Source organism: Penicillium samsonianum (assembly GCF_028829775.1).
Source record: "Penicillium samsonianum strain IBT 33392 chromosome Unknown utg000005l_segment0_segment0, whole genome shotgun sequence".
Taxonomy (NCBI): Eukaryota; Fungi; Ascomycota; class Eurotiomycetes; order Eurotiales; family Aspergillaceae; genus Penicillium; species Penicillium samsonianum.
This window is the reverse complement of record NW_026643263.1, coordinates 1,884,969-1,907,137: the sequence shown is the minus strand read 5'-3', so window position 1 is coordinate 1,907,137 and position 22,169 is coordinate 1,884,969. Positions and strand designations below refer to the sequence as shown.

Here is a 22,169-nt window from a genome sequence, read left to right as displayed (position 1 = left end):
GTCCCAACTTCAAGGCTGACCAAACACGACCGTGAATCTTGATTTGCCTGAAAGGTGTGTAATTGTGGGAGAGAACACCGAGAGGTAGAGACGATCACTTCGGAAGGTCGAGGAATTGAGAATTGAGAATAAAGAGGGGGGGGAGGGGGAGGGGGGAGGATACTCAATTCAGCCTGTTGCCAATGCTTGTCGATCTTGATTTGACACCAATTTCTAATTTTGACGGAAAAGGACATTATTGATTGTGTTTATTTTGCTAATTGATTGGATTTGGATGGCCCTTGTCTTTATGGCGTAGATTTGGGCTGATTCTATATATATTTCCGATCACTATATAATGCAAGTATAGAGCTATAGGGCCAACATATTGATTTCATACCAAAAATAAGAGATATGAATTAAAAGATACTACATATATGAAGCTAAAGCCCTGCCTTTAACCGCTCCAATACCACTTTCACCTCCTGCTGAGTAGACTGCACAACATGCTCAACAGAGACCACCGCATTGATACTTCCAATACTCGCACCCCTATTGAAACCATTAACACACAAAATCCAAGAGATACATACAGTGTAGAGTTGTAATACTCACGCCCATACAGTCCTCCGGTGATGTTCGCCAGCCTCTTTGGCCTCATTGTATCGTCGGATGATTTCCTCATTACTGACTCCCTTTTGAGAATCCTCGTAACTAACACCAATAATAGCCCTGCCATCATACTGTCTCGGAAAGACATCGGTTGATTGGAATACATCATGTAGGATGGTCTTGATGGTCGAGACCCCACCATCGCCCCTCGATACGATGGTCTGTTTAATCGCAGACGGCGCAGGGCATTCCGAGGTCGCAACAAACTGGACTCGATTAGCAAGGTTCCACGTCTACGAGAAGTAAGACGTACCCTTGTACCCATAACGATCCCATCGGCACCTATTTCTGTCAATTAGCTGCAACAATGAAGTTCGGAACAACCTACCTAGGCCAAGAGCAGCAACGCAGCCCCTCCCATCCACAATGCCACCAGCTGCCAGGATAGCAGTGCTTGTATTCTGCGCTTTTGATAGAAGATCTCGCACCTCAGGCAAGAGGGATATCAAACTAGCACCCTGGGCCCATTGATGTCCTCCAGCATCGGTTCCCTGAACAACCAGAACATCCACTCCCTGCTGAAGTGCTTCTTCTGCAGCTTTGATGGTTCCTATCTGGACAAATATCTTGATATCCCAGTCAGAACTCTCCTGGGCCTTCCGAATGGCTTGTATCATTGGAAGATGATCGGCGTCAGCCCGGGGGAAGGACAGCCAAACTGCCGCTACGCGATGCTTCTGGAGAATGGGAATGGCATTTTCAACGAGCCCGTCTGGCTGGAAAGTAATGAAACCGACACCAAGCGGTAATGGTTGACCATCGGTCAAACCGAGGATAGAGCGGGCATTCGCCAACTGAGTATCCAGACCCAGGAGCTGGGTGGATTCAGATCGAAAATCAAAGCCTCCGCCAATAAACCCTATATGATGGTCAGTCTAATGTCTAAGAGTCAGTTCGGTTTGTTGTACCGAATCCTCCGGCCTTTGCGACGGCAGTTGCTAGGCTGGCATCGGTAAATCCAAACATTGGTGCATTAGCAATGAATGGAGCGGTTGTATGAGGAAACCATTGTTGGATGTTTGCAGCCATTGTAAGATCGAGATATGAAGGGAACAGTGAGATGCGGGGTACACATGTATAATATGTCTGGATCCTTCGTTGGGGCTAGCTACTAAGTTATATAAACCACACGGATTACGAGGCAATGCCGTTTTAACGGTTCTGGCGCTGCGAGCTGCCGGATCCAAGATTACTCATCTCCATTAATTGGGCGTTTGGTCCTATCATGATTCAGTACTTCACCAGCTCTAAGGCGATTCACTAGATCAACAAACCTAATCCGCGAGCACTCTAATCTATATGTGGATTGAATATGAAGCCCGAGCTGTCAAACCCTAAAGGCGTCCATGCGAGATCTTTCGGACGATCTAGATTTCAATGTTTGACGCTAGCTCAATCATGGGGTTCTGGATACGGAGTACTACACATGGAGAAGATCAATACCTGAATAGACAGTCTTATTGGACAAATCCATTGAGAATGACGTGTGGGGGAGGTCTAGACGATCGATCCCCGCAACCGTTTGCAAGAAGTCGAGATGCGCCCCGTTCAACGGTATGGCTACCTCGGGATATACCTAGCCCTCCAGGGCTGGAGGTAGATACATTACTAACCGTAGTCCAGTTCTAAATAATTTTTAACAGACGATTATTAATCTTGATTACAAGATATTTACTTACCTAGGTATGTACCTAGGTAGGTAGTTTATTCAATATGGGGAGATATAGTAATAAGATGTTCCTTCCCACTCATGATGCGTTAGGAGACCACATTCTACATCAATCAGTTTCCTGGTCTAGCGGTTATGATTTTCCGTTAACAATTGCTATTAAGCAAGTGTTCCGGAAAGGTTCTGGGTTCGATTCCCAGGGAAACTATTTTTTTGTGCTTTTTATTTTATTTTGGAGAAGAGTTTTTTGGTTGTGTGTGGATTGGGGGTGGAGATGAGTGAGGGTGGCGTTGAATTAGTGGGCCAACGGCCAACGGGGGTATACTTTTTGGAGAAAATCAAGCGAGAAAGATTATCGGATATTGTAAGTGCCGTAGGTGTTGAATGGGGTGTAAGATAATAAGAATCTAAGTAGTCAAATTATAAGATAAACACATTTACATTTGGAGTATATAGGTTTGGTTGCGGTCCCTACAGTCTCGCACGGAATGCGCGCCGTAAGGGTTCGAGAGCAGTAGGACCATCGTAGATCTGCTGCTCGGTAACGCGGGTGTTGATCTAAGAGAAGAGTTAGTAGACCAAAAGACGAAGTGACGAGAGGACACTTACATGTTGGAGCCCTAATTGATCAATCCGCTCCACCCCAAGCAGCCGCATACATGTCTTGATTTCATCGTTTAGAACTACTACAGAGTTAGAAATAGAACCAGATCAAATACCCAGTCAACTTACTCTGCAATGTTCGACGAACACCATCGACTCCACCCGCCGCTAAGCCCCACAGAGCCGGGCGACCAAGGCCAACTGCCTTCGCGCCTAGGCAGAGAGCCTTGACGGCATCTGTGCCACGACGAATACCTCCGTCCACATACACCTCGATCTTGTCAAAGACCTCGGGGCAGTATTTCCGAATCTCCAAGAGAGTATGAACCGCCGGAGGGGCAGTGTCCATGGCGCGTCCTCCGTGATTAGAGAGAATGATACCTTTAACTTGAGGTGCGTGGAGTGAGGCAAGGTATGCATCTTCGTGAGTCTGCAGCCCCTTCAAGACAATAGGCAGATCCGTCTGAGTGGCAAGCCAAGCCAAAGTATCCGTCCATGTCAAGGAAGGATCAGTGCCTGCGAACAATTGCTGGCCCACACCTCCAGATCCTTGGGTTGGATTGGGGGTATCGTCTGACGAGCGCTCGGCGGCTTTCACGCCGCTGGGCACGGCAGCCGTCCGTCCGGTCATACCGGTTCGCTCATCCTCCTCGCGTTTCCCTGGAACTGGGGCGTCGAGGGTAAGAACAATGAACTTGATCGCCTTGAGCTTCTGGATGCGCGCAAGCATCGTCTCGCTCTTTTTGCGGTCAATCTGAACATAAAGCTGCCAGCCAAAGATCTGATCGGGAGCAGCGTCTTTGACGATCTGCTCTGGTGTCATGGAAGCGTTATTGGAAATAATTTGCATGGCTCCAAAACTACGGCATGCTTCTGCGATGCCGGCCTCACCGGATGGGTGACCTAGACGGGCCATCGCCGCAGGAGACACGTAAATAGGCGTTTTCAGTTTATGGTCGAGGACGGTTGTGTCCACCTCACACTTTGTGCAATCCACAAAGACTCTAGGTCGCAAGAGAATGGACCGGTAAACCTCATTATTGAAGTTTTTGCTGATTTGGTCGTCGGATGCGGAGTAATAGTACGCCCAAGCCTTCTTACTCACTTGTTTAGTAGCCACCTCCTCAATCTCGTCCAAATTGAGAAGATTCTCCATAGGTGGTGGACCCTCAATCTTTTCTTGAGGTTCAGAGGATGCCTGCTCCTTTGGTAATGTGCTAGCATCGATTGTCCCCAAGCATGCCTCAGGCTTAAGCTCCTCTTCTAAGATACCTGGCGGGTGAATAGGATCATACTCCTCGGTGGCATCCTGGCCCGCGAGTTTCAAAATGATCTTTGCACCGCCGGGGTGGCTGCCCAGGAAATCGGTGACCTAGATAAGAGTCAGACGTGGCCGGGGAATGTGCAATACACAATGAGGATCTTATAGCATGAAAGCGTACATCGTAGACTTTGCCGTATAGAACCACCCAACAACTCTCAGGAGTGTTGTGCTTTGCAACTATTTCTTCAGTCAGTCAAGACATCCCGCGTGGGGGTTCACCAGGGACCGGTGCGGAGAACCGATACCTTCTGTCGCATCGAATACTTTCGCCATTCTCAATCACGGCGGAGGGGTGGATTGAGTGATGGTTACTATGGAGGTCGACACGGAGTATTCTCTCGAGAGAAAATGGGAAGGGGGAAGGAGGAAAAGGTGAGAGAAGTAAATTGGAGAAGACATATCTCGACCCTGGAGAGTGTGGGGAACGTCGGCCGCTTTTCCCTTGGGGCATTTTCAATTGCCGAGAAGGAAATTGGAATTTGACTTGACATTATTGGTGGAAAATATTTGGTTGTGAATTATATGTAAAGAACAACTAAGAAGAGAAAATAGAGTATCATATACAATATGTAGTATAATACTCATGATACTACGCGATATCGTAGGTATACAAATCCAAAGGTCCACGTGAGGGCCAAGGTCACCCGCATCTCTTCCCCCCCCCTTCTCACTTCTGCGGAACCCAACTTCCTTGAAATTGTGAAGTCCGGGGATATCATTCCACTTTCAATACATTTAGTCTTGACCTCTTTTGTTTGATTTTAGAGATTTCCGCGACCATGTTTGAGGTGTGTTTACTGTGTTTACTGTTTTTACCTAAAATCTCAGCCGTCTACTCCATATTCCTCATCTCTCCTGTCTTACCTCACCTCGTAGTCTGACTATCTCAGCGTCGTGCAGGGGATCGTTATCGCCTTCGAATGCACCGAGCCCGTTCGGCCGTGCTGACCTCAGATGAAATGGTGGAGGTGCGTGCGGCCCAACGCACCTTCGAGGGGGCTTATGTCCGAACCGCTCTTTCTCAGTTCTCCTTCGCCCTCGTCGTACTCAAGATTTTCACCGCCGAGTTCTACAGTATTGGGGCTCTGTTCGCGATATACGGTACGGGTGTTCTCATCATCGGACTTTTCCGCCGCTCGCAGGGAAACAAACAGTTCTTCTCTGAAGTAGGGGAGGATGGGATCCATCGGCACAAATTCCGTACCAGTGGAAATGCGGTCTTGGTCTTGACAGCACTGAGTATTGCGGCATACGCATGCTTGATTGGCTTGACCTTGAACTTGAGCAACTGATAAGGAACATTCTGCGCGGATGGTTGCACGCGATCCACACACCGTATCCAATATCCCTGGAGGCCATCTTCTAGGCATGCTATCTGTGATACCCCCCTGCGTTACCGCCAAGCGCCAAGGATTCCGCACCTGACGGGAATATGGGTTACCATTTTCGGGGCTTACGGCAGCGGAGATCAATGTGCAGCAACGGACGCATACAGTTGGTCGGAGATCAATCTGTTGTGTCGAGGACCGAAGGTCGCCAAGGAAGCCGAGTATGGATCAGCCCGAGCGGTGAGACTCAGGTCACACAAGGTGTTCCAATAATTATTGTTTGATCCACTGGAGGCTGAGTTCAATTCTAAATATGGAGTATTTATGTGTACTTTTGTTGAGCCGGGCATATCTGGAATCAATTTGGGGGGGGGGGGGGGGGAGGGGGGTGCACTGACACTCCCTACCAAGACGGGAAAACGGCCATGAGCATTTCGGTGGATTATGAGGATATTGGGCAAAGTGCACAGGGGTGAGAGATTGAGTATGGTTCGCTCCACCGGCGTGTTTCCTCGAACCTGTACTCCATATGCCCTTTGTAGCCAAGCATTCTCCATTAGAGATAGGACCGATACATCTTGCATGATTTTGTGAGACCTCCCATCAATGTGATACATAGTCTATAAAAGCTGTTTAATCCTGGATCAGACCTGAATATCTTGCTCCATATCTTTCCCCTCAAAAGCTGTATACACTTCCTTTGACATCATATATGGGCGATCTTTAAGCCATCGATCCACCTTACGAACTAAGTCTAACCTGCAGCTGCGTGATTTCATCATTTCAAAAGCATTTCTGACTTTAAGGTCTCTTTGACGTCCTTGGCACCTATCCTTGAGTGATATTGTACTCCCACATGTTGGAGGGGGAAAAAAAAAAACACAAAAGAAATATCTTTGCGCCAAAAAGAACCTTAGATCAAAAAAAAAAAACACTCCCAACCTCTTTCAACCCCTTGAATATCTCAAATCCCCTTGAATATCTCAGGTCAATATCAGACCCGGTGTTCCCGTTGGTTGACTCATCCAAACCTCCGTCACACTTTATTTTCTCTCCCCTCTCTCACCAACTTTTTTTTGTTGAGTTGTCCAGGTGTGACACAAGTCCTTATCAACTCGAAGATCCCGTGAAAAAGCTCTGAAGAGAGCAGCAATACCTTTCTTAATAAAACACACACAACATCCCCCCGTGGGATGGCGCAACATTCTAGCATTGCCCGGTCGGCCATGACGTCGGCCACTTCGCCTGATACGGGAGATCAGAGGATTAATATTAAACCCACCGGCACGTCTAATGGCTCGGGATCGGGAAAAGAAGGAGCTCTTATGCCTTCGAAAACTGTGGTCAACCGAGCGCTAGGTAACGACCTGCATTCCGATTCCCACAAATCTTCACTGCCGTCCAAGGGCGGAGTCGGAGTGGCTTTGACAGACACTCCGGTTTCTACCGCACCTCCGTCTCCACAGATGTGAGTCTTGTTTCTCTTTTTTTTTTTTTTTTTTGTCTAGAACCTTTGGATTTTACTATGTTTGAGCCTATCAGAATGAGGCTTGATCGGCTCACTTCGGGATCAGTCCAGTTCCGGGGCTCTTTGCAGCCTTATTCTGAGCTGATCTACCTTACCCCGGACTCCAACCCGTTGTTTTACATTTGCTATCTCGGGACCTCCTTGGATGCGCTTGGCAAACATTGACTAATATGATCCTTGCAGATCGGGCCTTTATCACCCTCCTGGTACTCCCGGTCGAGTGCGAGCAACTACTCTCGATATCCCCGGATTGACCAAGTCCAAGGTGTCTCCAGATGGCCGCATTGCCCAGCGGGATGTCGGTGCAAAGCTTGTCATTGTCATGGTCGGCCTCCCGGCCCGAGGCAAAAGTTATATCACCAAGAAGCTGGCCCGCTACTTAAACTGGCTCCAACATGACACCGAAATCTTCAATGTTGGACAACGCCGCCGTGTGGCCGCTGGAAAGTCCCCCTCACCTGCCCCGCATGATCGCCAGGAGCGGAAACCAAGTACTTTCCACAAGGATCTCGTTGACTCAGTGCGCCGGTTGAGTGTCAGCGTTGGCACTACTTTGAACCCATCGGCCGTCTCCCCGCCAGAGAACGAGGCACCGCTTCCCCCTCCAGTGGTGCCAACCAAAATTCTCGTGAATGGAGAAGAGCCCGAACAAGCTTCTCAAAACGGAAGTACCGTTGTGCCCTCGATCGACGCAGGCCCTGCACAATCTCGTGAGAATGAAGAAGCTATCCATGAAGCTTCCCCTGAGCCAATAGACCAGACTGCCAACTTCTTTGACCCCCAGAATCAGCGTGCCGTCAAGATGAGAGAGCAGGTTGCGCTGGATACTCTTGACGAGTTGCTTGAGTATATTTTGGAGGAAGGTGGCAGCATTGGTATCCTCGATGCGACCAACAGCACCATGGAACGCCGCAAAGCGATTGTCGACCATATTCGCAATCGCGCTGGTCCCGAGCTGAATATCCTGTTCCTTGAAAGCAGCTGCGTGGATCAGGATTTGCTTGAAGCTAACATGCGCCTAAAACTCTCTGGTCCCGACTACAAAGGCCAGGACCCAACCGAGGCACTGGAAGATTTCAAGAAGCGTGTTGCTCTCTACGAAAAGTCCTACGTTCCTCTCGGCGAATACGAGGAGAAGCATCGTATGGCTTTCATCCAGATGATCGACGTCGGTCGTAAAGTCGTCGCTCACCAGACCCATGGTTTCCTTGCTTCTCAAGTCGTCTACTACTTGCTCAATTTCAATCTCTCTCCGCGCCAAATTTGGATCACACGGCACGGCGAAAGTATGGACGATGCCGCAGGCCGCATCGGCGGTGACTCTGACCTCAGCGAAAACGGGAGAAGATACGCCAAGGCGTTGGCTCGCTTCGTGGATCACCAACGGAAGCAGTGGGAAGCATATCAGCGACAGAAAGTCCTTCTAAAGCACTTCCCGCCTCGAGCCGGTGACATCACACCCCCCAACCCATCTTATCTTCCTCAGGAAGGGCCACGCAACTTCTGTGTCTGGTCCTCAATGATGCAACGCTCCGTTCAAACCGCTGAATACTTCAACGAAGATGAGTACGATGTTAAGCAGATGAGGATGCTGGACGAAATCCATTCCGGCAAGATGGAAGGCATGACATACAAGGAGATCCAACAGCAGTTCCCCGAGGAGTACGCCCACCGCAAGAAAGATAAACTCTTCTACCGATACCCCGGACCAGGCGGAGAAAGCTATCTCGATATCATCAATCGGTCGCGCACAGTCATTGTTGAGATAGAGCGCACTACAGACCATGTACTCCTGGTCGGGCATAGATCCGTTGCCCGCGTGCTCCTGGCCTACTTCCGTGGTCTGAAGCGTGACGAGGTTGCTGACCTCGATGTCCCGATGGGCGTTCTGTACATGCTTGAGCCCAAGCCATATGGGGTAGAGTTCAAGGCATACCGCTACAATCCTGAGACCGACTGGTTCGATTACCTTCCCGATTACGAACTGCATCAGGTCAAAGCACAGACGACCCACTAAATGCCCCTAGAATTTGAACATGGAGTTTCAAAATTCCATGACTTGCTACGATCTATCATGACTTCTTTTGTGGGATGACTTGACCCGGGATTTGAGGCTTTGGTCATTTTACATTCTCCTTCACTTTTCTACTCTTTACTGGGCTGTATCCATGATTTTTATTTCCTATTTGCATCTTGATCATGTATTATTTATGCTTTCTCCCCTCCACTGTTTATTTTTTTATTTTTTTTTATTATTTTACAGATAACCCAGACACTCGTTGCATGACAAGGCGTTATCTGTGTACTTTCATGACCTGGGATACTCGAAAGCTTTATGGGCTGGAAGTAACAGGTCACTAAGAGTGTCTCTACCTCGACCTTCCATTTTCGTGCAGATATCTTTTTTGACACAAATGCACCAAGATAGAATCAGCTACGTTTTTGCTTGATAGTCTGAATAGCTTTACTTGCTTCGGCGTTTCAATAGAACTAACTATACAGACGATCATAATAACATTGAAATCATTCAACATAACCGTAGGAATCAGCAGGACATTCTGACTGAGCGAGAACTAGAACCCTAACGACATTCTTTATTCCTTCTGCTCGGCCTTCACCTTCTCAAAGATCTCCATAAAGGCCTCGGGTTCATCAGCCCCTTCAACATGATATTTCCCTTGCACCGAGATGTACGGCACACCAGAAACCAACCTCCTGGCCGCCGTCTTGGCCTCCAAATCAACCTCCTGAGCACCAACATCCTCATCCAATATCTTCTTCACAGTCTCCCGATCCAATCCCGCCCCAACACCCGCCTCCACAAGAACCTTCAAATCAGTAATGTTCTTCTCCTCCTCGAAATAAGCCCGAAACAGCTGCTCCGCAACTCTCGTCTGCAACCCACCAACAACACCATCACCACCATTCGCACCTTCCTTCTTAGCCACCTCTTCGGCCTCCCGTTGCCCAGCAAACCAAAGCAAGCGATGCGAATCCCGCGTGAGACCAGTATTCCCGCCGAAACTAAACTGGATCCCCTCATCCTTGCCCACAGCAGATAGCCGAGCGAAGATCGCGCTCATGCGCTCAGCCCCGAATCTCCGGGTGTACATCTCGGCTTTGTTCACGCCGGGATACTCGGCTGATGCCGGGTTGAGGTAGAATGCCTTCCAGTGTAGGCTGAATGTGTCTGCTGGGTACGTGGCTTGGTGGGTGGTTATTGCTCGTGAAAGGCGGCGGTAACCGACGTAGCACCACTTTTTTTTATATGGTTAATATGTAGATTTGGAGGTTTGGGATGGATGGGTATAGATCTGAGTATATGGTTGGAATACTTACGGGACAGACGGTGTCTGAGATTATTTGGATTTGGAAGTTCGTCATTGTGTCAAGGATGGGATGTCAGGAGAAGAGGGGTGAGGGAGAGAGGTGTGAGTTTGAATTTAGGATATCTTTGCTTTGTATATATTTTTTTTTTTGGAGATTTGCCCTCTGCATGTCGGGGATGACAGTCGATTTGTAAGCGTCCCAGTGATATTCGGGACCCCCGGGGTTGGGGTTTCAGGTAGTTTCTCTCTTATTATGTCTTTGGGATCTCGAATATTCTAAAAGGTTTCATTCTCATGTATTTGCTGGGATAAAGGAGATACAAGAGAAATAATTGATTATAAATCACAAGTGTCCTCGAAGGATGTTATTTTGAAGTACACGCTATTATTCAACAATTACACTGAAGCTCCACAGATGAAGGCCAGCCGTGGGGTTCATTGGCCACATGTTCAAATAAAAAAGCCCCCAGAAAGACTATCACAGAACCTGCTGGGCCTGGTTCAAGTTACTCCACGAACCTCCCGAGCTGCTGTCAAAAGCAGCCGATGAGTTAGAGTGAACAGGCACATCAGGAAGCGCGTGGTTGCGGCCTTGATTTAGTGCCGAGGAATACTATTAACGAGTTAGCGAGAAGGCCGGGTTGAAACAAAACGACTGGGGAGTCTAACCTTGAAGACAAAGTTCAGGACCAAGGCAACTGCCAAACCGATGCAGACTACGATAGGACCGAACATGTTGTCTAGGTCCTTTCCACTCCGCTGGCGGATGAGGCGGGCCCGTCTCTCGTATATGAACCATCCCCAGACTGCGGCGAAGATGGCAAAGAATGTGTAGACGACAGCCAGTGCCTGGGCTACCTGGTTGTGTTTGCCGGCAGCATTATAGAGGCCCAATGATAAACTTGACAGGAGAATACTGATGTGAAGCCATTTGATAAATGTTCGCTGGTTGGCAAGGTAGACCTTACTTTCCACACGAACGGGCCCGGCATCTTTGATCCAGACGCCGGGGTGTCGAACGCCAGGTGGTAGAGAGACAGATTCCGTTCCAAGCCAGCGCTGCTGAGATAGCCCCAAGGATTGAAAGATGGATTCAAGGCGAGTGGGCGGCTCGGGTTCTTCCTCGGGTTCAGGAGCGGGTTCGGTATCACGGCGCTGGGGCTCTGGGATTGAGGGACGTGGGTGCCGCGCTGCAGGTTCGGTGGTTGCTGAGGATCTCCGTATGGCCGAGGGAGAGCCTGCATTAGAGTATTGGTGATAAGGTGACCCGACCTGTGGACGAACACCGGGGCTGCGCGCGTCTCCCATGAAGCTGCCCACTGCTATGTTCTCCTCTGCTCGTCGAGCCAGTCGCTCTTGTTCCTCATGGAATGCAGTTTCGGGATCACGGCGAATATCACTTTCAAGTTCACTAAGCCAGAAGGGGAAACTGTTGACATAGTCTTCGAATAGCGAGGCAACGCCGTGGACGAACTTGGAGAAGCGGGGAGCATCCTTGACAAGGTGGGAGACCATCAGGTCCTTGACCCATTCAGTGTTATGGGCCTTGCCTCGAAGCTGGATCTCGAGCAAAGCGTGAGGGAAGCGAGTGATCTCCCCAGTCCTGACAGCGTTGAAGGGATAAGTCATATCGGCATCGTCCAAGTCGGTACGGTGCCACTCAGCTGGATCGCGACATGGACGTTCACTGTCGAGGGCATCTTCCCGAATGAGCGCAAGGTTGGTATCGAGAGAAATACGAATGCGATCATTGCCAGGAATTTGGAAGGCGGTGCGCGTGTAGTTGGCCCGGAGCATGGGTTGCAGGTCATTCTCCTTGATGAATGACTGCAGCTCATCCACGTCCTTTTTCAAGGCTTCGGCGGCCGCCGACTCTCCATTATGCGAATCCTCCATGCGGTGGAGCTTTTTATCGAAGCGGTACTCGCCGTCCAAAAATTCCTTAATGTGCTTGTCTTTGAGCTGTACCTTAACTTGTCGACCTTCGTCGTCGTCGGTGACAATCTTCTTTTCTAACTGGATAACAGGTTTGTCTTTCAGTGATCCCGTCCAGCGCAGCCGCAAAGATCCAGCTTCGGGTGCTCGTGCGACCTTTTGATTGTAGAGATCAAACTGAGGGGTATCAAAATAGAGAGAAGTAATGGTGGGGTCTTCAGTGATGGTATCGAGGTCCTTGGAAGTTCCCGGCCTGTAGATAAGAACCGGCAATCGACGAAGAATGTGAGTCTTGACCTCGAGAACGTTGTCTGAGTGAACCCAGAATTTGTAAGATGAATAGGTCTCACGGCCAAATCCATGCTCTGCCTCCCTTGGTTGCACGATGTCATGGCTAAGGGTCTCTCGAACGAAGGAGTACATCACCGAGAGCCGATGGACCAACGGCGAATAGTCTTCTGAGTTGAACGGTAGTTGCGACAGTCGCACTTGGAGCAAAGGTTTCACCCGGTATCGGGCTCCTCGTTTGCGGTCATGCTTCTTTGCAGCCTTCAGGAAGCCAGTGAAATTGATTCGGCTGTACTTTTCCAAGGCACTGACTTCCTTGGTGATGTTATCGAGTTCCTGCAGAACTTCTGAGGCAATAGCCCTTTTCTTCTGTTCATCGAGAACGGGCATTTCTTGCTCCGGAGTAGATGCCAAAGGTCGTAGTTTAACTTCACATGCTGTTGTCCGTTCTCGGAGTTGCTGCGATGTCTCTGCTTGGAAAGAATTTACCTTGTCCAGTTGTACATTGAGCAGTTCCTGCACAAATGCTTCCTCATCTTGCTCAGTCCATTGATCGTCATCGGAATCACTGGCCTCTTCTCCGTCTCGGGTGACATCATTCTCTCTCAGCAAGGTCTTAAGCTTGGTGTAGTCAATGTACTTCCCTTTCCAGGGAGGGTACACTGCAGTACGGAGGGTTTTCCCAAACCGCATTTTGAGCCAGTCCGATTGTAAATTGCGTGGTGCAGTTGTTACTCAGAGATGGCCGGGTGGTGTGCACCTCTGATTGGGGGATTCAGAAGGGAGGAAGAGATAAGAGAGAGGAATTGAGACAGGTTGATTTTCAGTTAGGGGGAAAAAAAACGAGGTAAGAGTTGATATTCAGTTGAAGCCGAAAAAAATAGCTCATTAGCTTGAAACTAAGCGATGGATAACGATGTCGCAGCTTCAGAACTGAAAGCGTTCGTAGCCAGCGATAGACGCACGTGCTCGTTGGATGGGACCAATCAGAGTCCAGTAATGAACCGGAGGATGACTAGCTATTCGGATAATCTATGTTCCGAGTATTGTATATTATTTTACAGTACGGATAATACGGGAGTACGGGCTAGACCGATATCGCCACCGTGGGGACCAGAGAGAGGGACGTGCACATGGACATCTCCGATACTGATATCCCTCCATCCAAGGATCTTTGACATCTTAAGTATTAGATACACACGATGGAGCCCAAGTCTACGCAAAGCCCGGGCCTGTCCCATCATCTGCATAGCGTATTAACCGAGCTCCATCGTCAACCTTATCCTTACGTCCCAAACCCCCCAACCTGCAAGAAACGCGCCTCGGTTGCCTTGATTATCCGGGTACGACCAACCTACGACCATTGGCCCAGCTCAAACCCCACAAAAGATGCTTCTCAGCCAGCCCAACAACGTTTAGACGAGTTCTTTTCACAGCCATGGGTCCAGCATGGCGAACCGGAGGTTCTGTTCATCAAGCGTGCTTCGCGCGTGGGGGACCGATGGACTGGCCATGTTGCCCTACCGGGTGGAAAGCGGGACCCGGAAGATGCAGATGATAAAGCTGCAGCTATTAGGGAAGCTTCAGAGGAAATCGGACTGGATTTGACAACGGAGGATACAATTAGCGTGGGCAACCTCCCTGAGCGGGTGGTCACTACCGGCTGGGGGTCCGAACCGTACGAATGCCACTCACTTTCGCCGCTGAGAACCGGATTACTGACTTGAATGGCAGGTTGATGGTTCTTTGTCCCTTCGTCTTCCTCACGACTCGCAGCGACTCCCCGACCCTTAGATTGCAGCCCACAGAGGTAGCATCGATACATTGGATTCCCCTGCGCGCCCTTCTATCACCATCGCTGCGGACCGTGGAATATGTGGATATGTCGCAGCGCTTCGCTCGACAAGGCGGGTTTCTGACCCGTCTTGCAATCCGGTCTCTGATGGGCTGGATGCAGTTCTCGGCCGTGAGGCTCCTGCCGTCTGAAACTCATCAATGTACTCCAACTCCAGGATTTGTTCCTGAAGAGAATACACTCAAACCTTCCCTGCTCCAGCGCTTCAGGGGATGGTGTCTTAGTGGGCAAGCGGAGTCGAGTGACACTGCCCGTCCGCTGCTCCTTTGGGGTCTCACCCTCGGCATCCTGGCTGACTTCTTGGATATGCTCCCTCCCCACCAGGCTGTGCAGTTGTGGAAATATCCAACGTTCACTGTGCCTGATCTGCGGCTGATTGTAAGCATTGTGTCTTATAATCTGCGGAAGCGTAATGCACTCAATGTGAGATCGGGTGCTCGTCCTAGTAACACGGCCGCTGATAGCGAAACCGCCGCACTCGCAGTCACACAGGAGACGATTCCCGAACATGATCACAATGAAGTGGGTATCGGTGGTCTCGGAGTAGGAAGATATTATGGTCCGACAGACCAAGCAACAGATGGGACTTATGCTGTTGGGATCATGCTCCGCGGGTACTATGACCGCTTGCGCCTGGCAATCTGGGTTTTCTTGGCCTGGCGTGTAGCCATTGGCTCAATTGCTGGTGTTTCAGCCTGGCGAATTCTTCGACGACTGCATTGAAGTGTACATTAGCAATATACAGTTGCAATAAAGATGTATATAATAATGAAAGATTTACTTTCGGACATGCCGGAAATTACAAATACCAAATTACATAAGAAACAGATCATTAGTTACGGTATTCGGTCAGATTGGGGAGCTCCCCACACCCTTTTGGGGGTAAACATTAAACATTCAACATTGAACACCGTCTTCCACCTCACCATCTCCGCTATTCTACTCGTCATGGCGGCAGCTCAGAAGCTTTATCCACGAGGAACAGTCAAGCGAATTGTCAAAGCCCACTCCAATCGGAGTGTAAGCAAGAATGCCGACATCCTGGTGCGTGGTCGTCCCGATATGAAGCCTCTCTATTATCCAGTTGCTAATCCTAGCTATATAGATCTTCTTGGACTACATGCTATTTATGCAAGAGTGCGTCTCCATCTAGCCCTGTGGCTTGGTCCACCGGTCCCAACCCTCCGATTCGCGCTCTCGCTGCCGACATGATTGAACTGGCAATGGGCTAACACATTGCAGGTTAATGCGCGAGGCATCGATTCGGTCGCGAAAGGCTGGCGAGAAAAATATATCAGCAAATACCGTGCGCAAAGTTACTGAGGTGTGTTGTTTGAGGTCGATCTAAGAGCTTTTCTGGAAGACTCATGAGAACATACAGCTGACAAGTCTGGGTTCCTTTAGAAAACACTGCGCAAGTTCCAGGGATAGACGAGCTCAGGAAATAATATCGATCTGTCATTATGGCGAAGACCTGCCCGACATGAATATGAAAGGCGAGGAGGTACTGTACTAAGATTGGGTTGTATTTTGTGATATTATGGCGTTGTGGGCGAATGTGAATATGATACCCTGGAGCAATACAATGGAAGAAATGATCAGGTAACAAATTAGTTAGTAAATTGTGCATTTACCTAGGTAGACATAGGCCAGTGCTGTGATTGCTTAATTGCTTCGCGAGCTAACGCGTAAAGAGAGAGTCTGCCCAAAGCCAGTGGGCCACACTGACCAAGAAACACTTCCCGACCCGCATGTTGATTCTTCCTTCATAACACCCGTCTTTTCTTCAACGTTATCACGTTTAATCTCTTCAAGACCAGTACAAGCTTTTCGGAGATACTTTAATATCTGTGTTACCCACATTCCCATCATGCCTCCCGCTTCCGCTACCCAGAAGTTCAAGGACGAGGAGAAGGGTAACTCCCGAGCTTCAAGCGTCTCCAAGGACCTCGAGAGTCCCAGCTCTGATGGTCAAGAGAGTACCTACTTGAAGGAGCTACAGAAGTATGTCTAGAATCTTATGAACCTGGTTGCATGGTTATTACCTATGCGCAAGTGAAAGTGAGCTAACTGTATGCCCTGTTTAGGACACTTCGCAATGCCATGAAGAAGTTGGTGAGTCATTATCGAATGTTCCTTTTTCAATTGTTTCTTTTGATGCATTTTTCTAACGTTGCTGTTGTTTTGACCAGAACTCCCTCGCCAAAGTCGACGCCATCATCGCCGAAAACCCCGACAAGTCGCTTGATGAACTGATTGAGGAGAAGAAGATCAACAACGACCAGAAGGCCCAGGTCCTTAAGAAGCCTTCCCTTCAGGCCACCGTTGCCCAGGCCGAGGAGCAGATTGGCCACTACAAGCAATTCGCTGTCCAATACGAGGACCGTCTGGCTGCTCAGAAGGCTGCGCTGGTCAAGGCGCATGAGGCGGAGCTCGAAGCTGTCCGTAATAACGCCATTGCTGATGCGACTGAGGCCTCCAAGAAGGCACTGCGCCAGCAGTTCTATACCGTGACTAAATTCTTGTGCGCCGCGGCCATCCTTCGACGCGACGGGGATGCCGTCACCACTGAGAGCCGTGCTTTCGAGGGCGTTCTGTTCGAGGTGTATGCTGGCAACCAGTCTGCAGTCAATTCGCTACTTAAGATTGCTGAGGGTGCCGATGAGAAGGTCAATGCTGTTGAGGGCACCACTCTTGATTTTACCTGTCAGTAATGAATCCCGCACCCCCACCCCCACCCGCACCCCCACCAAATATCCTTGAATGTGCTTGCTAACATTAGATCTTTTCAGATGGCGACGTGAAGCAAGCATCTGACAAGTTCGCTCCACCCGAGGAGACTCCCGAAGTTGCCTCCGAGGCAACCCCTGCCACCGACCCTATAACCGACCCTACCGTGGCTAACGCTGGACTGACCGAGCTCCAGGATACCTCTATCGGCGCTCAGGCTGAGCCTGCAGCTTCCGAAGCCGATCAGTTGGCCCCTCCTGCGCAGACTCTGGTTTCTGATGCTGGAAACTCCATTGCGGAGCAAACCTGGGCCCCTACTTCCGATGAGAGCAGCGAATGGGTCAAGCTTCCTCGCAACCCTGATGAGACCGACACTGGCCTCCAGGCTACTCCGGCTAGCGCTGATGCGGGTTTGAACAACGGTTCCGTTGGTGCTGATGTTGCGACTCAGGGCGAGAACGGTGCCAAGTCTGGTGGACGCCGCCGTCACGGACAGGGACACCGTGGCCGAGGCCGGAATGACGCTAAGCGTGCTGGTGAGGGTCGTGATGGAGAAGGCCGTGGTGGCGAAAGCCGTGGAGGTGAGGGTCGTGCTGGTGAGGGTCGTGGACGTGGTGGACGACGAGGCGGTCGTGGCGGACGTGGTCGAGGCGGTGCAAGCGGCCCTGCCTCTGGCTCGGCGGAAGCTCCTGCGTCCAGCGAGTAAGAGTGGCAATCCTAGGATGTCAGTTGGAACCTGCTGGTTTTGGGATTTTGTCCCGAAATTAGGGTTCCAACGAGGGATTCCTGGGTCTGTCTTCTCGGGACTGGCCTCAGCAATTTCTGATCCGATGTGATGGCTCACGAACGCAACGAATTTTCTTCACGGAGAGTCACTTTGATCTCTTCGTCTGGCTTTGCCAAAGTCTTCTTGACTATGTCCTGCAATTTTTTCAGCGTGCATATTCCCGATCCTCGGAGCTTCTCTCACGACATACATATGTATTCTATGGCTATTGTTTTATCGGCGCTTTTGAACGGACCGGTGGACAGGCTTAGGTCGGGCATAGATCGAAATTGATCATAATGAGTGCACCCTTACTTTCCAGGATTTGCCTAGATACTAGTATCTTTTAATATGGACCGCGTTCATTAGGCAGAACAAGGTCTACTAGGTCTACTACTAGAATAGGTGGACAGTAACTAGTCAATGGCAGAGGATACTATGTACGGAGGTATACCAATTGTATACGAGACCGTCCAAGCCAAGGTGTATACATTCACGTGATCCGATGTACCCACTGCGAGGAAACAGGGTTTCTCGGAGTTACATCTCCTAGCCTAGCGTGCAGTGGTGTAATGTAATGCTATTACACAAGACCGAATCAAGTGCGAATCCATTATGCATGACCTAATGAAAATAACCGAATACGCTTGAAAGGCACTTGAAACGCGTATTCCTTTATTACTAGCGCATTTTTGGATGAAACCCTTTTTCAGCGCAGGGCGCTAACCCACGATAGGAAATGAGCACCGACGCGCCCAGTGGAGCTCCCGGTATATTCAATCTGATTAAATTGATCTTACTCTTGCACAAGTGTCAACTTCTCGAGATATTTGTCATTCTACACATTTTTGCTTCTTTCCTCCTTTCTTACATCTTCTGTATATACGGCGCCAGCAACAATGCCCATCGCTGGCGCCCAACGCAAGGAGGTGCTGAAGGTGTTGATACTCTCGTTGTTGTTAGATTTGGTAAGATCAAGATACCCTTCTAAAGCCAACAATCACATTTACTCAAACTAACGTTGCCTTCAGATATCCTTTACATTCGTTCTGCCCCTCTTCCCTTCTCTGCTATCGTTTTATCGCGCGCAAGATCCATCCCCGGATTCCCTCCTCAACCGCATCTTCCACTACCTAAACGCCTACAAAAACTCCTTCGCGCGCCCCATTGACTCGCGCTATGACATCGTGCTCCTCGGTGGAGCCCTCGGCTCTTTGTTCTCCCTCCTCCAAGCCTTCGCCGCACCCGTCATAGGCCGCCTATCTGACCGCCATGGCCGCCGTCGCGCCCTGCTCATATCCATGCTAGGCAACCTCTTGAGTGTCGCGCTGTGGGTGTCGGCCACGGACTTCCGCACATTCCTTGCCAGTCGTATTGTTGGGGGCCTGAGCGAGGCGAATGTGCAAATGGCCAACGCCATAGTGGCGGATATCACAGACGAGGAGCGTCGCGGCTCCTCTATGGCATTAATCGGGGCCTGTTTCAGCGTCGCTTTCACATTTGGGCCGGCGCTAGGTGCAGCACTCAGCAGTATCGATATGGTTGCCGAGAACCCGTTCATTGTCGCTGCAATTGTGTCGTTTGCTTTGATCTTTATTGAAACTGTGTATCTTTGGGCCTGTTTGCCCGAGACGCATCCCCGCTTGACGACTCTTCAGGTGGAGGGCGAGAGTACCTCCGCCGAGAAGAATGATGCGTCAAGCAAGAAGACAGTAGAGAAGAGCAGTGCTCCCGCTAAGCGCACCCATACAAATAACCCAGCACTTCTCAATGCCCTCCACTTCCTCTTCCTACTTCCCTTCTCCGGTCTGGAGTTCTCCCTCCCCTTCTTGACCACAACGCTCTACGCAGGATCAGCCACGACCGCCAGCCCTGCCGCATTGAACGGACGTCTCTTGTCTCTGATGGGCTTGGTGGCCTCCCTCCTTCAGGGAACGCTGGTGCGCCGTCTCCCGCCACTGATCACCCTCCGTGCTGGCGTTGTGGCCTGTACTATCTCATTCTTCTGTCTTGCTCGCGTTTCTTCGCCCTCGGGTCTCTATGCTGCCGGTGCTCTCTTGGCGGTAACGACCGCTACCGTCGTCACGTCACTCAACAGCCTGGGCAGCTTCGAGGCGCAGGACGCGGATCGCGGCGCGGTCATGGGTCGTTTGCGGGGGTGGGGACAGGCTGGTAGGGCGACTGGTCCTATTGTGTTTTGCTCTCTATTTTGGTGGGCTGGCCGTGAGGCTGCTTATACTGCTGGCGGGTTAGCCATGTGTGTCGTTACAGTTGCGGTTTTTAGCTTGTTGAAGTCGCCTGCTGTGCACAAAAAAAAGGAGTAATGTACATGGATAGGTACATAGAGGAATATTGTAGGAAGCATGCTTAATATAAAGATGGTCCCAATGTCTTACTATTCCTTTTTTTTCATATCGAACTTATGCGAGGACAGTATGTATCAGTCCTAAGATATCTCTCCATCTCCCTCTTTTTTTCTAAAAAGCCAATCGTTTTTGCTTTCAAGTTACGTTGTCTTCTAGGCTTACTGTTCTTCACTCAGTTTGTATATTTTCTTCTCGGTGTTATAGTTAGAAGGATAATGAGTAGCAGACCGTAGGCTCTGGTGAAAGCACAATTCCTACAAAACGACTTTTCAATGTATAACAGTGATTTCATCATTGTTGCCTGGTTTTTTTTTATAGTTGGTAACAGGTATAATACACAGAAGAGTGGTGATAGTATGTCTCAAGGATGCCAACAGAAAAGGCCAGGTGAAAGAGAGGAGTTCAATGTCAAAACAGCCCATCCTTCGACACTCATAACCAGACGCCGTTGCGCCTTGAATCAAAAGATGTTTGAAACAAAAAAACAAAATACATTACAGCAGAAAGTTGAAAAATAATACACGAACACAGCGCTCATTGTACGTTAGTTCATTACCTTCGGGATTTTTCATTTAATGAGAGATCCGCTCGAGGTATGATCGAATATGAGTGCAGTCACGATCTCCGGCCACTGCCAGAAGCAAACCCATGATTTTGACCAGTCGCCATGGCAAGTCCAGTATTGATAGCCGGGTCCAACGAGCCACGCGCTTTGCCAATGAGCCAGTCAGTGAGAGTCACGAACTTAGCAGTCCGGTCCCAGCCGTCTGCTTCATCGGCATGCTCGATAGTATGTGTCAGGATGCGACCCTCCTCATCGAAAGAGAAGATAAAGATACCGGTGAATTGCTCTTCTTTTGACAGCTTGAAAATAGGTTCTTCACCACCGAGAAGGACGCTCAAGCCTTTGTTGGTCCCATTTGTGGAAGCCGAAAGATGGCTATTTTGTGAGGATAGGGCAGTTTTCGAGGAGTCTGTAGAATTGGTATTCGAAGAGGCTGGGCCATGGAAGGGGCGGCTGTCTGTTCGTGGCTCGGTTTTCCATCGTACCAGCAGGCGTTCATCGCCGCAGTCGTGGTGGGCGCCGTGATGCGTGGGGTCGAGCAGCGTCCCGGCGCGTACGATCCTTTCGCTGAGGATTTGCAATTTCACATTGCCGACTAATGGTACACTACTCCATGCTACCGGGACAGTCCATAGTGCTGCGCGATAGAGTGTGCGTCCTTTGACAGTGGGGAGGTGTGGATGTGTGGATGGGAATAGGTGAAGGTTCACACTCGGGGCGAGAATTTCGGTGGGTAAGGTGTTGTACAAGATGGTCGGTAAGAGGGGTGAGAGGGTTCGTAAAGCTTTAATCGTTAGTTAGACGGCCTATTGGGAAATGAATGAGGGAATAGCGAGTACACACTCTTTCCGAGCTTCAAGGTTCTTTCATCTGGCGGTTTGTGATCGGTTCTCCGAGGGCCTTCCACGTGTTCCCTCCGCACCCAAGCCGGGGAGAAGTATGTGATTGGGAGAGGTGTAGCTGAAGCTGGGGGTAGCCAGGGCTCATTGAGAAGGCCATGACGAAGTTGCGCCAGTCGCTGTCGTGAAACTGAAGCAAAAAGCCGGCCAGAGACAGGGCTCTTCGGCTGACCGGGAAGAGACGTGCGCAGAGAGACCAGCTTCGGCATTCTGCATTTCAAAAGCAGTCTGTTTTTTAGTATGTTGTCAAGCCATGTAGATAAGTTGAAGGTTGAAGTTACTCGGCTCGGAGTCGCGGAGTCAGGGGACGGGGAAAATGACGTTGCGGGAGCC

General features: G+C 49.9%; 11 protein-coding genes across 11 annotated transcripts; 6 read left to right on the top strand and 5 right to left on the bottom strand.

Annotated features, from left to right (window-relative positions):
- Positions 1-422: 422 nt before the first annotated feature.
- On the bottom strand, positions 423-1,680 carry N7471_009620 (nitronate monooxygenase; the record flags this gene model as incomplete). The annotated part of the gene is made up of 5 exons (XM_057282339.1): positions 423-531; positions 595-857; positions 905-933; positions 980-1,510; positions 1,560-1,680. 5 exons carry the CDS (start codon positions 1,678-1,680, stop codon positions 423-425), a joined length of 1,053 nt encoding a protein of 350 aa, XP_057133222.1.
- Positions 1,681-2,791: 1,111 nt separating this feature from the next.
- N7471_009619 (FMN-dependent alpha-hydroxy acid dehydrogenase) lies at positions 2,792-4,520 on the bottom strand (the record flags this gene model as incomplete). Its single annotated transcript, XM_057282338.1, has 5 exons — positions 2,792-2,878; positions 2,930-3,003; positions 3,053-4,295; positions 4,366-4,424; positions 4,493-4,520. 5 exons carry the CDS (start codon positions 4,518-4,520, stop codon positions 2,792-2,794), a joined length of 1,491 nt encoding a protein of 496 aa, XP_057133221.1.
- Positions 4,521-4,855: 335 nt separating this feature from the next.
- Positions 4,856-5,939, top strand: N7471_009618 (uncharacterized protein). The gene is made up of 2 exons (XM_057282337.1): positions 4,856-5,035; positions 5,138-5,939. Exons 1-2 carry the CDS (start codon positions 5,027-5,029, stop codon positions 5,537-5,539), a joined length of 411 nt encoding a protein of 136 aa, XP_057133220.1. The 5' UTR covers positions 4,856-5,026; the 3' UTR covers positions 5,540-5,939.
- Positions 5,940-6,801: 862 nt separating this feature from the next.
- Positions 6,802-9,120, top strand: N7471_009617 (6-phosphofructo-2-kinase PFK26; the record flags this gene model as incomplete). The annotated part of the gene is made up of 2 exons (XM_057282336.1): positions 6,802-7,043; positions 7,287-9,120. The coding sequence occupies 2 exons, from the start codon at positions 6,802-6,804 to the stop codon at positions 9,118-9,120; spliced, it is 2,076 nt and encodes a 691-aa protein (XP_057133219.1).
- A 577-nt stretch (positions 9,121-9,697) lies between these two features.
- On the bottom strand, positions 9,698-10,487 carry N7471_009616 (DsbA family oxidoreductase; the record flags this gene model as incomplete). Its single annotated transcript, XM_057282335.1, has 2 exons — positions 9,698-10,360; positions 10,443-10,487. The coding sequence occupies 2 exons, from the start codon at positions 10,485-10,487 to the stop codon at positions 9,698-9,700; spliced, it is 708 nt and encodes a 235-aa protein (XP_057133218.1).
- A 423-nt stretch (positions 10,488-10,910) lies between these two features.
- N7471_009615 (SPX domain protein) lies at positions 10,911-13,348 on the bottom strand (the record flags this gene model as incomplete). The annotated part of the gene is made up of 2 exons (XM_057282334.1): positions 10,911-11,045; positions 11,102-13,348. 2 exons carry the CDS (start codon positions 13,346-13,348, stop codon positions 10,911-10,913), a joined length of 2,382 nt encoding a protein of 793 aa, XP_057133217.1.
- Positions 13,349-13,857: 509 nt separating this feature from the next.
- Positions 13,858-15,233, top strand: N7471_009614 (NUDIX hydrolase; the record flags this gene model as incomplete). Its single annotated transcript, XM_057282333.1, has 2 exons — positions 13,858-14,333; positions 14,390-15,233. 2 exons carry the CDS (start codon positions 13,858-13,860, stop codon positions 15,231-15,233), a joined length of 1,320 nt encoding a protein of 439 aa, XP_057133216.1.
- Positions 15,234-15,458: 225 nt separating this feature from the next.
- Positions 15,459-15,941, top strand: N7471_009613 (uncharacterized protein; the record flags this gene model as incomplete). The annotated part of the gene is made up of 4 exons (XM_057282332.1): positions 15,459-15,554; positions 15,616-15,647; positions 15,753-15,834; positions 15,915-15,941. 4 exons carry the CDS (start codon positions 15,459-15,461, stop codon positions 15,939-15,941), a joined length of 237 nt encoding a protein of 78 aa, XP_057133215.1.
- Positions 15,942-16,258: 317 nt separating this feature from the next.
- Positions 16,259-18,351, top strand: N7471_009612 (uncharacterized protein). Its single transcript, XM_057282331.1, has 4 exons — positions 16,259-16,514; positions 16,598-16,625; positions 16,703-17,216; positions 17,303-18,351. Exons 1-4 carry the CDS (start codon positions 16,381-16,383, stop codon positions 17,944-17,946), a joined length of 1,320 nt encoding a protein of 439 aa, XP_057133214.1. The 5' UTR covers positions 16,259-16,380; the 3' UTR covers positions 17,947-18,351.
- A 554-nt stretch (positions 18,352-18,905) lies between these two features.
- Positions 18,906-20,330, top strand: N7471_009611 (putative tetracycline transporter; the record flags this gene model as incomplete). The annotated part of the gene is made up of 2 exons (XM_057282330.1): positions 18,906-18,974; positions 19,038-20,330. The coding sequence occupies 2 exons, from the start codon at positions 18,906-18,908 to the stop codon at positions 20,328-20,330; spliced, it is 1,362 nt and encodes a 453-aa protein (XP_057133213.1).
- A 657-nt stretch (positions 20,331-20,987) lies between these two features.
- N7471_009610 (uncharacterized protein) lies at positions 20,988-22,088 on the bottom strand (the record flags this gene model as incomplete). Its single annotated transcript, XM_057282329.1, has 2 exons — positions 21,781-22,088; positions 20,988-21,721 (listed from the first exon to the last, which is right to left on the bottom strand). The coding sequence occupies exons 1-2, from the start codon at positions 22,043-22,045 to the stop codon at positions 20,988-20,990; spliced, it is 999 nt and encodes a 332-aa protein (XP_057133212.1). The 5' UTR covers positions 22,046-22,088.
- Between the last annotated feature and the right edge of the window lie 81 nt (positions 22,089-22,169).

What these genes read in the sequence shown, in the direction of transcription:
- N7471_009612 (XM_057282331.1), top strand. Translation starts at nt 16,381, where the DNA reads ATGCCTCCCGCTTCCGCTACCCAGAAGTTCAAGGACGAGGAGAAGGGT. An exon ending in GCAATGCCATGAAGAAGTTG is followed by an intron (nt 16,626 to 16,702) that starts GTGAGTCATTAT and finishes TGTTTTGACCAG; the next exon opens with AACTCCCTCGCCAAAGTCGA. An exon ending in CACCACTCTTGATTTTACCT is followed by an intron (nt 17,217 to 17,302) that starts GTCAGTAATGAA and finishes AGATCTTTTCAG; the next exon opens with ATGGCGACGTGAAGCAAGCA.